The 13,194-nt window shown below is 41.8% G+C and overlaps 3 protein-coding genes across 3 annotated transcripts; all 3 read left to right on the top strand.

Annotated features, from left to right (window-relative positions):
- Positions 1-1,394: 1,394 nt before the first annotated feature.
- Positions 1,395-2,132, top strand: LOC102722428 (late embryogenesis abundant protein Lea14-A). Its single transcript, XM_015838310.2, has one exon. The coding sequence runs from the start codon at positions 1,487-1,489 to the stop codon at positions 1,940-1,942; it is 456 nt and encodes a 151-aa protein (XP_015693796.1). The 5' UTR covers positions 1,395-1,486; the 3' UTR covers positions 1,943-2,132.
- Positions 2,133-6,173: 4,041 nt separating this feature from the next.
- On the top strand, positions 6,174-9,206 carry LOC102719822 (3-methyl-2-oxobutanoate hydroxymethyltransferase 2, mitochondrial-like). Its single transcript, XM_040520029.1, has 5 exons — positions 6,174-6,710; positions 6,814-7,020; positions 7,114-7,260; positions 8,529-8,582; positions 8,743-9,206. Exons 1-5 carry the CDS (start codon positions 6,174-6,176, stop codon positions 8,995-8,997), a joined length of 1,200 nt encoding a protein of 399 aa, XP_040375963.1. The 3' UTR covers positions 8,998-9,206.
- Positions 9,207-10,374: 1,168 nt separating this feature from the next.
- On the top strand, positions 10,375-13,141 carry LOC102719541 (3-methyl-2-oxobutanoate hydroxymethyltransferase 1, mitochondrial). Its single transcript, XM_006645596.3, has 5 exons — positions 10,375-10,875; positions 11,522-11,728; positions 11,838-11,984; positions 12,305-12,358; positions 12,587-13,141. The coding sequence occupies exons 1-5, from the start codon at positions 10,486-10,488 to the stop codon at positions 12,815-12,817; spliced, it is 1,029 nt and encodes a 342-aa protein (XP_006645659.3). The 5' UTR covers positions 10,375-10,485; the 3' UTR covers positions 12,818-13,141.
- The last annotated feature ends 53 nt before the right edge of the window (positions 13,142-13,194 follow it).

Genomic DNA, 13,194 nt, shown 5'->3' with positions numbered 1-13,194 from the left:
GCTCGCATTACATGCATGCATGTGGGGTTAAATATATTATTATTCGGGTATGCTGATAATTGGTACGAGCGTACTGGGATTGTTGTTGTTCATCCCAAGCGACTAGTTTCGACGGAAGGAATTATATACTCCAATGACAACAGGGAAGCACACGAAGAACGATGATCTTGTCAACTCTGTTCTTCGTTGGTAGTAATAACCTTTAGGCTGCATGCAGGGCTGAGAATAAACGTAGCATTATATATCAGGACTGCAAGAGTGAGTCACCATCGGAATAGAGATGGTAAGGTGAGTTTATTCATGGGCCTTGAAAGATCTCGGCTGAAGAACGTGCAGGAAAACTGGGCCTGTGTTAAGGCTCAAGGCCCAGCGGCAGTTGCTGAGGGTCCTTGGAAGCTACTCGGCCGGAGCCCATGCTGAGAAACCGGGCATTGTGTCAAAGCTGAAGCCCACCCAGCACCCTTTTTCTAAAAGAGGGCAACTCCCATATAGAAATATTAGGGAATAGTTTTGAAGCCGAGGACGAGGAAGGGATAAGGGGGAGGACACATTGACTAACACACGCGGCGCATGGCCTCTTTCTCGCGCCTTGGTAAACGGTGCATTTATCCATATATCAATAAATATGTTTTATATATGTGTCCGGATTTTATTATCACACAAATAAATTTAGATAAAACAAAGAAATCTTATAATATGATATGCAGCAAATACATAATATGTAAGGGCTGATATTCACAAGTATCCGCTGATACTTGGTAATAATATATATGGGTATTGTCCGTTAAAGTATCGGATACCTGGTATATGTGGATATCGAATGAGTATATCTGGTACAGAGTCACGAAAAAGAACGCTTCGGAACCTATCTTTTCGCTTTTGCTAATACCTATAAGCAAATTTTTAAATTTAAATTTAAAAAATATTTTAGAGCTTTTCATCATAATTTATTTTTTCAATCTTAACTTTTACATAATTAAGAATATGTAAAAAATTTATTCATAAAATATTTTTTTATTTATAAATACATTATTTGATCATTTCTTTTGAAAACCAACCACTATTTTGTCTAAGACGGAATCTAAAGAAAGGTCCCACAGCCGGGAACACAGATCAACATGAGCATAGTCATGCTCGTACTAGCAGGTACCACAGACAGCAACTATCCAATCAGAAGTCGTCTTGTGTTGGAAACCCAAACAAAAATGCAAAGAGTGATGACGCGAGCTACACTCGTCGAGCAGTTAGCGGAGGAGGCCGGCCGTTCCGGCACGCGTCCCACCACGCACCCCATGGACGTGTCGGCCGCCGGAGCCGCAGCTCGCCTGTATTTAGCACGTCCGACGAGCCAGGCTACGTTACCACACTTGCACCGACGACAAATCAACCAACCGAGCGAGCGATCGATCGATCAACCCAATCGTGAGCTAGCTTCGCTAGAAGTAGTAAGAAGGAGATCTCGAGAGCAGATCGAGTAGCGGCAGCAATGGCGCAGCTGGTGGACAAGGCGAAGGGGTTCGTGGCGGAGAAGGTGGCGCGGGTGCAGAAGCCGGAGGCGGAGCTGGCGGACGTGTCGCTGCGGAACGTCGGCCGCGGCGGCGCCACCCTGGCCGGGCGCGTCGACGTGAGCAACCCCTACTCCCACTCCATCCCGATCTGCGAGGTGAGCTACTCGCTGAAGAGCGCCGGGAGGGAGGTGGCGTCGGGGACGATGCCCGACCCGGGGTCGCTGAGGGCCGGCGACACCACGCGGCTGGACATCCCGGTGAAGGTGCCGTACGACTTCCTGGTGAGCCTTGCCAAGGACGCCGGCAGGGACTGGGACATCGACTACGAGATGCGGGTCGGCCTCACCGTCGACCTCCCCATCCTCGGCAACTTCACCCTGCCGCTCACCAAGTCCGGCGAACTCAAGCTCCCCACCCTCTCCGACATCTTCTAAGCTGAATCGTCTACGGTCTACGTAGTACTTGTTGTGTATTTCCGGACGGACTGTTGAAGCAATAAATAGACTGATAAAACGTGGAATATAACTAGTGCAAAATCATCCTTATCTGCGACGAATTGAGTATAATAGTAGTAGCACTAGCACGCCGCGCCCCTGCTATCCTGCCTCAAGCATGCATGGGTGCACGTACTGGCCGCGCGTGGCGAAAACACCGATCGATCGGAGACGCTACATTTCCTAGCTTCTCGTTTCCAACCACATACAAAATTAAGGGTCTCTTCTGGTTGAAGAATTTTTAAAGAAAAATTGAAGTAACTAAACTATATCCTTTATAAAAACCCTGTAAAATTCACGTGTTTCGAAGAGTCCCAGGCGTTTCGATCGTCAGGGAAGACGTTCTTCGCTTCTTTGCAGTAGTTCGCCCGCCGGCCCGACATACGCCTGTCTAGCTGGGCATGCACCTAGACCGGCGACAGCTCGCTCGCCTCTTTGTCATGCACGTCGATATCTGCATTCGATCGATCGTGGCGACGCAGCTGCGAGCTCCACATTGTCGTGTGCGTGGAACGCGTGACGGGCGCTGCGCAGCGACCCCCCACATCACTTCAGACATCGACATGGATGCGTCGGAATTTCATTATTCTGCTCATCTGATCTGTGTAGTAGGGTCAAGTTTCGCACCCGTATGTCGTTGCTGATATGATATAATTTGGCCGTGTCACGCTAAATCAAAACGCTTGTTTACAGATTCACCGTGAAGTTAATTAAGTTTAGACTTCACGCAAAACTCGAGACTGGAATGCTCAGTCCTGTCAGTTATCAACAAACAGGCTTAGCTGCCCTCGTGAACCATCCTGACTAATAAAAAAATTGTTTTTTTTTTCAAAAGATTGTGTCTCTCTTGATTTAGAGATGCCGAGTCAGCGATTACTGCCTCCCATCTGTCCCTAAATATTTAAAAATATTTAACACCTCCTCCGTCCCTAAATATTTAAAAATATTTAACACTACTGATTTTTTATATATATTTAACTATTCGTCTTATTTAGTTTTTTTAAATATGTAAATCTATATCTGTGCATACAAATATATTTAATAATAAATACAATGATATAAAAATAATTAATAATTATATAAATTTTTTAAAATCAATGATATTAAGCATTTAAGCGGAGGGAGTAGAAAGGAAATTAAGCTGATGTGAACTCCTTCCTTTTCAACAATTAAAAGGCATGTGAAGTTGTGAACACCATTACACCCCACTACAGCAAATGGGCTGCACCTACAACCACGTAATAAGCGAACAAATATTACATCGCTGTTACGGGCAAAGGTATATGTAAATGGTCGATACTAATGAAAAAAAAATGGTTTTCTTTCCAAGAAGGCAAATTGATCATAGTCACATAGTTATCCGGACATCTAAAATATCTCCATACAAAATCGACAGTCTCATCGTTTCGATTCTAGTAATAAGTATAAGCGAGACGATATAAGTGCTAATTCAAAAATAATATAGAAATAAAAATTTTACATACATGTTATATCATTCAAAAAGCAAATGTTATCAAAGAAACTATGATTGAAACCGGCCCCCAAAACCAACTTCAAAATTAAGCTCTAAAATCCAAAATTTTGACATATACTATGTGAAGTCGTCAAAACGATGAGGACCCAAATTGCTTCACACTTGTTGCATGATTGTTTGGCTTTTCTAGAAAAAAAGCTAAAATATATATTTATAAATTTAAAAAATTGAATAAAACTTTTAAATACATATATACAAGATCTAAAAGAAAAATATGAGAAATAAACTATGATAAAAAACTTAAAATTAATTTTAAATTTAAAGTTAAAAGATTTAAATTTAACTTATAAGTATAAATAAAAATGAAAAGATGAGGCTGTTGCCTCGGATATTTTTTCGCTTGGCTCTCTATAACGGGATCCAACCATCACTAGTCTCTCTTTGATGGAGAACAACGTAGAGCAGAGCTGACGGCAAGAACACTTACCAATTATTACCAGCATGCCAAGTCGACGAGGACTTGAAAGGTCACGATGGCATATACCTAAAAAGTTTTAATGGAATTAGCACAAAAGATAACAGCTTGTCAAATAGAAGCATATTATCAAAAGAAAAATAACCGTAGAGCATATGATAGAAACACAACTGAGAGAAAAAAAACATACCCGTTCGGATTTTTTATTTAACTTTATTGACTTTTAGATTTAAGTTTGTATATTTGGTTTTTAAACTTTTATGCAAATATGAGAAATTATAAGCTACGCTTAAAATGTGTTTAGTAATAAATCAAATCACAACAAAACAATTAATAATTATATAGATTTTTTAAATAGCATGGATGTTAAAAATAGACTCAAAAATTAATAATGTTAATAGAAATAAAAAAATAGAGATAGTACGCAAACCCATTTCCCCTCGAGGTAAAACCCTACCAAAGTACAGTGATTCTTACTCGGAGGAGCCGTAATCATCGTGGCAACCCAACCAATATTGATGATTCAACTTAAATTTTTTAGCCTCATTTTTTGCTTATATTTATTCTTATAAGCACAATTTAAATTTCTATCCTTAATTTTAGAGTAGATTTTAGGGGGTTTACATTATATTTTATTTTTTAGTCTTGGTGTTTAGAATTAGATCGCCAAGAACGGGTATATGAAAGTTTTATTTACAATTTTTTTATTTATAAATATAACGTTTGACTTTTTCGTTGATAAACAAACAATCATCCCTTAGTCGTCGTATATGGAATGAGCACATCCATGTTTTTCACCTGTTTATCCATGTAAAGCGCTATCCGTTGTCTACTCCAACCTGGTTCACAACAAATTTCTAGGGCTAACAAAGCCCTCAAGATTATTATCCAATTCGCTTCGCTCTGACTATCCAGACATGGTTTTCAATAGTCAAAGGCTCAAAGCAACTTCGTCGTTTCGTGTAACCAAAGGGACGGCAGCCCTTTCACAGTGCTAACAGGCGGTCATATTTTAGCAAAACTAACCTGTACTCAGGTTTTCATATTAACTCTGTTCCATAATAACTTTATTTTTTATTTTTCCGTGTCTAACGTTTGACCATTCGTCTTATTTAAAAAATTTGTAATAAAAACTTAAAAAAGTTAGTCACACATAAAGTAATATTCATATTTTATCATCCAGTAAGAATAAAAATATTAATCGTAAAAAAATTTAAAATAAGACAAAGAATCAAAATAAAGTATAAAAAACTGAAAATGATTTTATTTCAAGACGGATGTAGCAGTAAAAAACAGACTGTCATTTTAACGTGGCCTGCCATGCTCGTTGGCCCAACTAGGGTTCAGAAACCGGATCCAAATTCAGTGACATTATCCTGTGACATTTTCGGTGACATTAATATGTGGGTCTTGCATGTTCCTAGACCCATGTGAACCCGTATGTTATTGACAGAATATCACCAAAAATATCATGGTGCAATGTGACTGAATCCACGTAGAAACCTTACTTGATTGAACGTCATGCTCCCTGCGGCTGTGCCTCCCAAGACTATAAATTTTTATTTTCTCCCCAGATGTTTTGTTTTTTAAAAAAATTAAACGCGTATCTCGAATCGATGTGCAACACGTGAGCTCGATGATTTGACCTCGATCCACTTGCATTATACTTCACGTGGTTTCTGATAATTCTAGTTATCTAAATTTATTTATTACTATAAATTTTTAAATATATATTTGTAATAAATAGATAGATATCGGTTTTTAAGAATATACTCTTTTGTAACTCTATATTGCACCAGCCTTTTAAAACTAAATACTTTAAAAGTTATTAATAGTTAAAATTTTAAAAATTTAATTACAATCCTGTTTAAAACAATAATAATTACTCTATCCGTTTCGCAATGTAAGTCTTTCTAACATTGCTTAGATTCATATAGATACTAATAAATCTAAATCTAGACACATATATAAAATATATACATTTATCCATCAATGAATTTAGGTAAAGTTAAAAAGACTTATAGATCAATAAATTTAGGTAAAGTTAAAAAGACTTATAATATGAAACGGGATAGTATGAAAGTGAAGTGAGTAGAACGGGATAGTATGTTGGTATGCTTATTTTAGCAGGTAATCAAACTGAACTCCAAAGACAACGAGACCTACCTACTAGCTACTGCTCTAGTACGAGCAGTAGCTTGCTAGCTACCCGAGTAGTCGACATGTCTTTCTCCCGCCTCCTGACTCCCAGGATTCTCCTGGACAACGCCGGCGCGTTCCCGCCAAGCGGCGTCGCCGTCGCTGCCCCGTCGCTCTCGCGCCAGCTGGTGCGGCGCACGCGCACGGGAGGATCGGCGCCGCCGCCGCACAGGCGCGTGGCGCTGCGGGTGACGAGCAATGTCAGCGCGGCGCCGGCGGCGGAGGCGGCTGTGTACGGGGGCGGCGGCGGGGCCCAGAAGGCTCCGGCGGCGGCGCGGCGCGTGACGCTGGCGACACTCCGCGGGAAGCACCGGCGCGGGGAGCCGATCAGCATGGTGACCGCGTACGACTACCCCTCCGGGGTGCAAGTCGACACCGCGGGGTTCGACATCTGCCTCGTCGGCGACTCCGCCGCCATGGTCTCCCACGGCCACGACAACACCATCCCCATCTCGCTCGACCTCATGGTCGAGCACTGCCGCGCCGTGGTGCGCGGCACGTCTCGGACGTTCCTCGTCGGCGACCTCCCGTTCGGCAGCTACGAGTCCTCCCCTGCACAGGTAAATCATGAATAATCCAGGTTGACGCCATTAGTAAGCTAGCTCGACACGCAGCACACATGAACTAACACGTACGGATCTCCGGTGATCGATCGTAACGCAGGCTGTCAGCTCGGCGGTGAGGGTGATGAAAGAAGGCGGCGTGGACTCGGTGAAGCTGGAAGGGAGCGCGCCGTCGAGGATCAGCGCGGCGAAGGCCATCGTGGAGGCTGGGATCGCCGTGATGGGGCACATCGGCCTCACGCCGCAGTCCGTCAGCGCGCTCGGCGGGTTCCGGCCGCAGGGGAGGACGGTCGAGAGCGCCGTCAAGGTGCGTGCGTGCGTGGTGGTCGGGCCGGCCGGCGGCGTGAGCTTGAGCTACTGATCGATCGATCTGCTTGTGCGCGCGCACGCACGCATGCAGGTCGTGGAGGCGGCGCTCGCGTTGCAGGAGGCCGGCTGCTTCGCCGTCGTGCTTGAGTGCGTGCCGGCTCCGGTGGCGGCGGCCGTGACGTCGGCGCTGCAGATCCCGACCATTGGCATCGGGGCCGGGCCGTTCTGCAGTGGGCAGGTTCGCCCATTCACCATGATCGACCAGAGCTGGTCGCCACCCTTATATTAACCAGATGATAGCACACGCTTGGTCGTGGGATGATAAATGAATGAATACATGTTAAAATAATACATAAATATACATAACGCGGGATAAATGAATGAATACATGTGAAATAAGTTAAAATAATAAATAAATATATGTTCAAGTATTATGAAAAAATATTATAAAAATAGTAAAGAGGATAATGATTTGATATTGTTTCATATTAATCTCTAGAATCTAATAAATTATATATGGTATAGCATGATTACATAAACTTTAAATATGATAGTTGTTAATGGGTTCTGGTACGTCATGTTTACCTGTTACTCTTATATAGCATATTTGCACGAACTTTAAATATAATAGTTGCTAGTGAATGATGATATGACATGTATGCACGTTGGGCTTATATACTGTATAATATACCCTGAATGAACATGGTTACTCTGAGAAAGTTGACAGGTTAATGATAAAATTCTGAGCGTTAATTAGCTAAATTCATAAACTTTTAATTTAACCTTTTAATGTTTAATAATTCATTAAGTTAGAATTAGTACCTTTGCCCAAAAATAGTTACTTATGGGCTATGTACTTGGCAAACATTTGCCTTGGCACCGAACCCGAAATTATATTTTTAAAAAACGAACACAATAATAAATATGAATGTACAAGTTATAAATGATGTGAACTTTTCTTTTATTCTAAACATCTATAAATAGAAAAGTAACCTACATATTTAGAATACTATCACAAATTTGATAAACATGATATAAATAAATAACCTATCTAACATACAAGTTAGATATTACTCCTACTTAACTAGTATATGTCCGTGTTGTGACGGACACATGCCGTGAGGAATAAATTAAACTTTTGTCTTAGGCTGGATTATGAGTGTTTAACCGATTTGCATTCTCCTCTTATCGTTTATACTTATACTTATAACCACAATTTAAATTTTAACTTTAAATTTAAATTTAAAGTTGATTTTGTGTTACTCTTATCATACTTTATTTTTCAACTTTGTCTTTTAAATCGTTAAAAACATGCATATAAAAGTTTTATTCATAAATTATTTTTCGTTTTTAAACATGTCATTTCTCTTATTTGTCCGATAAGCCAAAAGATGGACACACGTCGCTCTCGCGCTGGGAGATAAACCTCTTTTTTTTTTTGGGTAAAGCGTATTGTAAACTGAAATTCATATCCCTCGTATCAACATATTCGATTTTCTACTGCAGGTCTTAGTCTACCATGACCTGTTAGGGATGTTCCAACACCCACTTCATGCCAAGGTAAAAACGTCACCTCTATCACTTATCACTGATCCTTGCTGGACCAATTTTGCCCCTAATACAATTCTTCTTCTTCTTCTTCTTCTTCTTCTTCTTCTTCTTCTTCTTCTTCTTCTTCTTCTTCTTCTTCTTCTTCTTCTTCTTCTGCACATAAACACAGGTTGCACCAAAATTCTGCAAACAGTATGGCAACATAGGGGAGGCCATTAACAGAGCTCTGTGCGAGTACAAGCAAGAGGTGGAAACAAGCTCTTTTCCGGGTCCTAGCCACACGCCCTACAGGTTACCTGCAACAGATGTTGATGCCTTCCTGAATGAGCTACTGAAGAAAGGTCTGAATGTGGCAGCCGATGCTGCCGCTGCTGCAGTCGAAAATGCAGAGAAAGAGATGAATGGAAATGGAACGCGCAGCTAAACGAGGTCTATGCTTGATTGCTTCCCGGCAACGATGAATAGCAATAAATTTGATTTATGGGGCGGAAAAGGAAGCAATGATTTGGTCGATTTGTGAAAATAAAAGGTGATTCTGAAGAGTGAAGATCCATTATATTTAGTGTTATCTGATACTTCTTCAGAGGTATAGTGTGAGTGTTATATGCGTGATTGATAAGTGCGCACAGCCTATCAGTTGTCATCTCTCTAATAAATTCTTATGCTATTGTTATAGTGTTCGAGATTCTCGAGCAAATTGGTATTTTGATAAAATAATCTATCTCTATCTATCTAAGTATACTGTTTATGAAGATTGAAATGAGACTATGTTCGCTCTATCGGAATACCTAGAACTTACCACATGTAAATTAACGTACGTAAGGAAGTGAAAATGGCATATACAGCATTGCACATACGGAAACGTAAGCCAAGGTTTACTATCTCCGTCTCATATTAAGTTTATTTTTTAGTTTTTAGATATAATTTTTTGACTCTTCATCTTATTTGAAATTTTTTTACGATTAATATTTTTATTGTTAGTAGAGTATTTTATGCGTGAATAATTTTTTAGGTTTTTTTTATAAATTTTTAAAATAAGATGAATAGTTAAATTTTGGACATAGAAATTAAAAATAAAGTTATTATAAGACAGAGATAGTATATAACAAATCCAACTAAGCTCTTGAAAACATGAAAACTATTCGTGTAAAATTACGTGAGAAAATATGTTTGTAATCACTCCCTCAGCCCAAATTATAAACTGTTTTTGTTTTAAGAAAAGTCAAATTATATAACTTTTGACTAATAACTAACAAAATAGATGTTTAGAGTAATTACTACCATCCCTAATAAGGACATATATGATCTTTTCTCTAGAACAAAGGGACCTGTTTTGTCAAGAAACTCTTTGGTAGTGATAGGAAAGACGGCCATATAAAATCCCCTTCCCTCGTCTCCTGGTCCCTCTTGCTGCCTTGTTATCGACTCTTCTTCGTTGTCAGGGATTGGCAGGAGGAAGAGTATTCCCACTAACATGTGGGTTAGTTCTATTTAAACTTTTTCGAATAAAATTTTCTGTTGAATTCGAACTCTTTTTAATAAAATTTTTATCTATAATTCAATAAATTTTTTTACTAAACTCAATAAAAAAATTTACTAAATTTTAGTGTTAACAGTTTCTTAAGAAATCATAACAAAGTAAATAATAATTATATAATTCTAAAATAAGACACTGAAAAAACGGATGGAATACCCTGCAATACACGAGACAATTGTATTACCAACGGTCATATCAAAAACAGATGGCCCCACCCCAAGTCCCAAGTCCCAATCCCAATCCCAACCCCACCCAAAACCTCTCTCGAGTATCCCAAATCCCACTGCTCCCGTCGCTCTCGCCGCCCTCCGCCGCGCCTCCCACCAATCACCACGCGCGCCGGCCGCGGCGGCGCGCCGCCTCACACGCCACACGATGATTCGGCGGGCGTTCCGGCACCTGGCGCGGCGGATGCTGAGCAACGTGCCGGAGTCGACAGTATACGGCGGGCCGCGGCCGCAGGAGCCGTCGGCGGGGGCGCGGCGCGTGACGGTGACGACGCTCCGCGGGAAGCACCGCCGCGGGGAGCCCATCACCGTCGTCACCGCCTACGACTACCCGTCCGCGGTGCACGTCGACTCGGCAGGGATCGACGTCTGCCTCGTGGGGGACTCGGCGGCCATGGTCGTGCACGGCCACGACACCACGCTCCCCATCTCGCTCGACGTCATGCTCGAGCACTGCCGCGCCGTCGCGCGCGGCGCCACCAGGCCGCTCCTCGTCGGCGACCTCCCCTTCGGGTGCTACGAGTCCTCCTCCACGCAGGTATCGTACCGCCCGCCCAACGCCCACCCCCCTACACGCGTCTTTCGCGTTCACTTCCCATCGATCCTGTCGAGATGGAAATTCGGTGCGATGCTGTCGCGTTGCTGATTGATTTCACCACTCAATGTTGATCCCATAATAATGTCTTACGCTCCAGTGATTTAGCTCCCACTTTTTTTTGGTTGGCGATTTCTGTTAGGAGTCGCTATGCATCTTCATATCTGAGGAATAATTTCGGATGCGTCTTGCAGTGTAGATATTTCTGCTTGCTACAGCCTACAATGGGGATGGCAACAAAGCCGCCACCTTGATGACAGTTTTTCACCTTTTGTGTGCTAAGAAATTCGATTGATCTTGGTTACTTTATCAGATGAAAATTATTTTATATAAATATGTGTATTCGTGTTATTTGCTCACCTTTCCATCATACATGAGAAGTTTATACTTGAACTGTCAGTATTCAGTGGAGCCCTGTTTCTCCACTCTTGAACAATGGCATGCTCAAACTGCAACTCAAAACTATAGAAAAATAATCCAAAAGATCAGCATGCTAAATACTTTTAGTTTAAGTATTGCACATGCATGCACGCATACGAGTCCTTGAGACATTGAGTTTAGTTTTCATGGTGCTTGCCTTTCCTAACAGGCTGTTGATTCTGCGGTGAGAGTGCTAAAGGAAGGTGGAATGGACGCAATCAAGCTGGAAGGAGGTGCACCCTCAAGAATCAGTGCTGCTAAGGCTATTGTGGAGGCTGGAATCGCTGTAATGGGGCATGTTGGGCTCACGCCGCAGGCTATTAGTGTTCTTGGTGGATTTCGACCACAGGGGAAGACGGTTGATAGTGCTGTAAAGGTGTGACTCTCTTGATTGTTGGTAAATTGAGACTTGGCCTGATTCATGTGATCATCTTGTGTCTTCATGTAGAGGTTTGCTCCATGTTATTCTGCTTGTGTGTGTGTAGGTTGTGGAGACAGCACTTGCTTTGCAGGAGGTTGGTTGCTTCTCAGTTGTGTTGGAGTGTGTGCCAGCTCCTGTGGCAGCTGCTGCAACATCAGCGTTGCAAATCCCAACCATTGGAATTGGTGCCGGACCATTCTGCAGTGGGCAGGTTCAATCATTCGTCATACTTTACACTTCTACAGATTATACTGTACTATGTTAATGTTCCTCAATAATTTAGATTAAATCCGTTTTAACTATTCTGATTCTGGCAGCATTTCGTCGATGCATATGCATTGTCCTTTTTAGTACACCAAGTACAATTTTTTTGACTAACTTCAATAAATCTGCTAAGATACCTTGTCGAGTATGCAGGTTTAATGCTTTGCTCAACTGTCACTTGAATTCTGCAAATACATAATTTTATGTTTCATGCAACAACCGCTTGCTACATTGTTTGCTTATAAAGCCCTAATGCTTGTAATGCAGGTCTTAGTTTACCATGACTTGTTAGGGATGATGCAGCATCCACATCATGCCAAGGTAAATGTCACACTCCTATTAATCCTTATGTAAGAGATTCTTGGATGAATGATGAATCTAGACAAGTGCAATGTAACTATGTAAGGGATACTAAGCGTAAACATGGGCAAGCATATTTTCCCATTCACCCCAGAATCTCTTACATTAAACAACGACGGAGGTAGTAAGCAGCTTTGTTTGATGTGAGTGGTACCGCGCTGAATATGTTCACTTGCTGCTCTGCTGCAGGTGACACCAAAATTCTGCAAACAATTTGGTAACGTCGGCCATGTCATCAACAAGGCCCTGTCTGAGTATAAGCAGGAAGTGGAAACCCGGGCTTTCCCAGGTCCCAGCCACACGCCATACAAGATCACCGCAACGGATGTGGACGGCTTCGCGAACGCGCTACAGAAGATGGGCTTGGACGAGGCTGCAAATGCTGCAGCTGCCGCAGCGGAAAATGCAGAGAACAAATGATTTTTTTTTTCCTTTTTGGCTGTTGGCTTCGAGCATCGAAGCTGGATCTACATTGCAAGAAGGAAGCGGTAATCTGTTGAGCTTGCACTGCACAATGGCGGGTATATCTCGATGCAATCCTGCCAAGGCCTCAGGGGTGAAATGATGCTGAAAACGCCAGCATACTGTTTGGACAATCCTTCTCATATCTTAAAAGGAGTTTTACGTGGAATGTATCTCTGGGAATAGCATCTGTTTGGTGCCTGCGTTCCATTGATAAGCACTGGATGTCCCAGGCAAATATTTACCAACAATTTAACGCTGATAAGATGAACATGCTGTTAACAAACCTATTTTCAATGTCTGATAAATAACATAATTTAATTAATATTTTCGAG

Source organism: Oryza brachyantha, chromosome 1, assembly GCF_000231095.2.
Source record: "Oryza brachyantha chromosome 1, ObraRS2, whole genome shotgun sequence".
NCBI classification, from domain to species: Eukaryota; Viridiplantae; Streptophyta; class Magnoliopsida; order Poales; family Poaceae; genus Oryza; species Oryza brachyantha.
The sequence above is the reverse complement of the archived record's forward strand: the minus strand, read 5'-3'. Positions and strand labels throughout refer to the sequence as shown.

What these genes read in the sequence shown, in the direction of transcription:
- LOC102722428 (XM_015838310.2), top strand. Translation starts at nt 1,487, where the DNA reads ATGGCGCAGCTGGTGGACAAGGCGAAGGGGTTCGTGGCGGAGAAGGTG.
- LOC102719822 (XM_040520029.1), top strand. Translation starts at nt 6,174, where the DNA reads ATGTCTTTCTCCCGCCTCCTGACTCCCAGGATTCTCCTGGACAACGCC. An exon ending in ACGAGTCCTCCCCTGCACAG is followed by an intron (nt 6,711 to 6,813) that starts GTAAATCATGAA and finishes ATCGTAACGCAG; the next exon opens with GCTGTCAGCTCGGCGGTGAG. An exon ending in CGGTCGAGAGCGCCGTCAAG is followed by an intron (nt 7,021 to 7,113) that starts GTGCGTGCGTGC and finishes GCACGCATGCAG; the next exon opens with GTCGTGGAGGCGGCGCTCGC.
- LOC102719541 (XM_006645596.3), top strand. Translation starts at nt 10,486, where the DNA reads ATGATTCGGCGGGCGTTCCGGCACCTGGCGCGGCGGATGCTGAGCAAC. An exon ending in ACGAGTCCTCCTCCACGCAG is followed by an intron (nt 10,876 to 11,521) that starts GTATCGTACCGC and finishes CTTTCCTAACAG; the next exon opens with GCTGTTGATTCTGCGGTGAG. An exon ending in GACCATTCTGCAGTGGGCAG is followed by an intron (nt 11,985 to 12,304) that starts GTTCAATCATTC and finishes CTTGTAATGCAG; the next exon opens with GTCTTAGTTTACCATGACTT.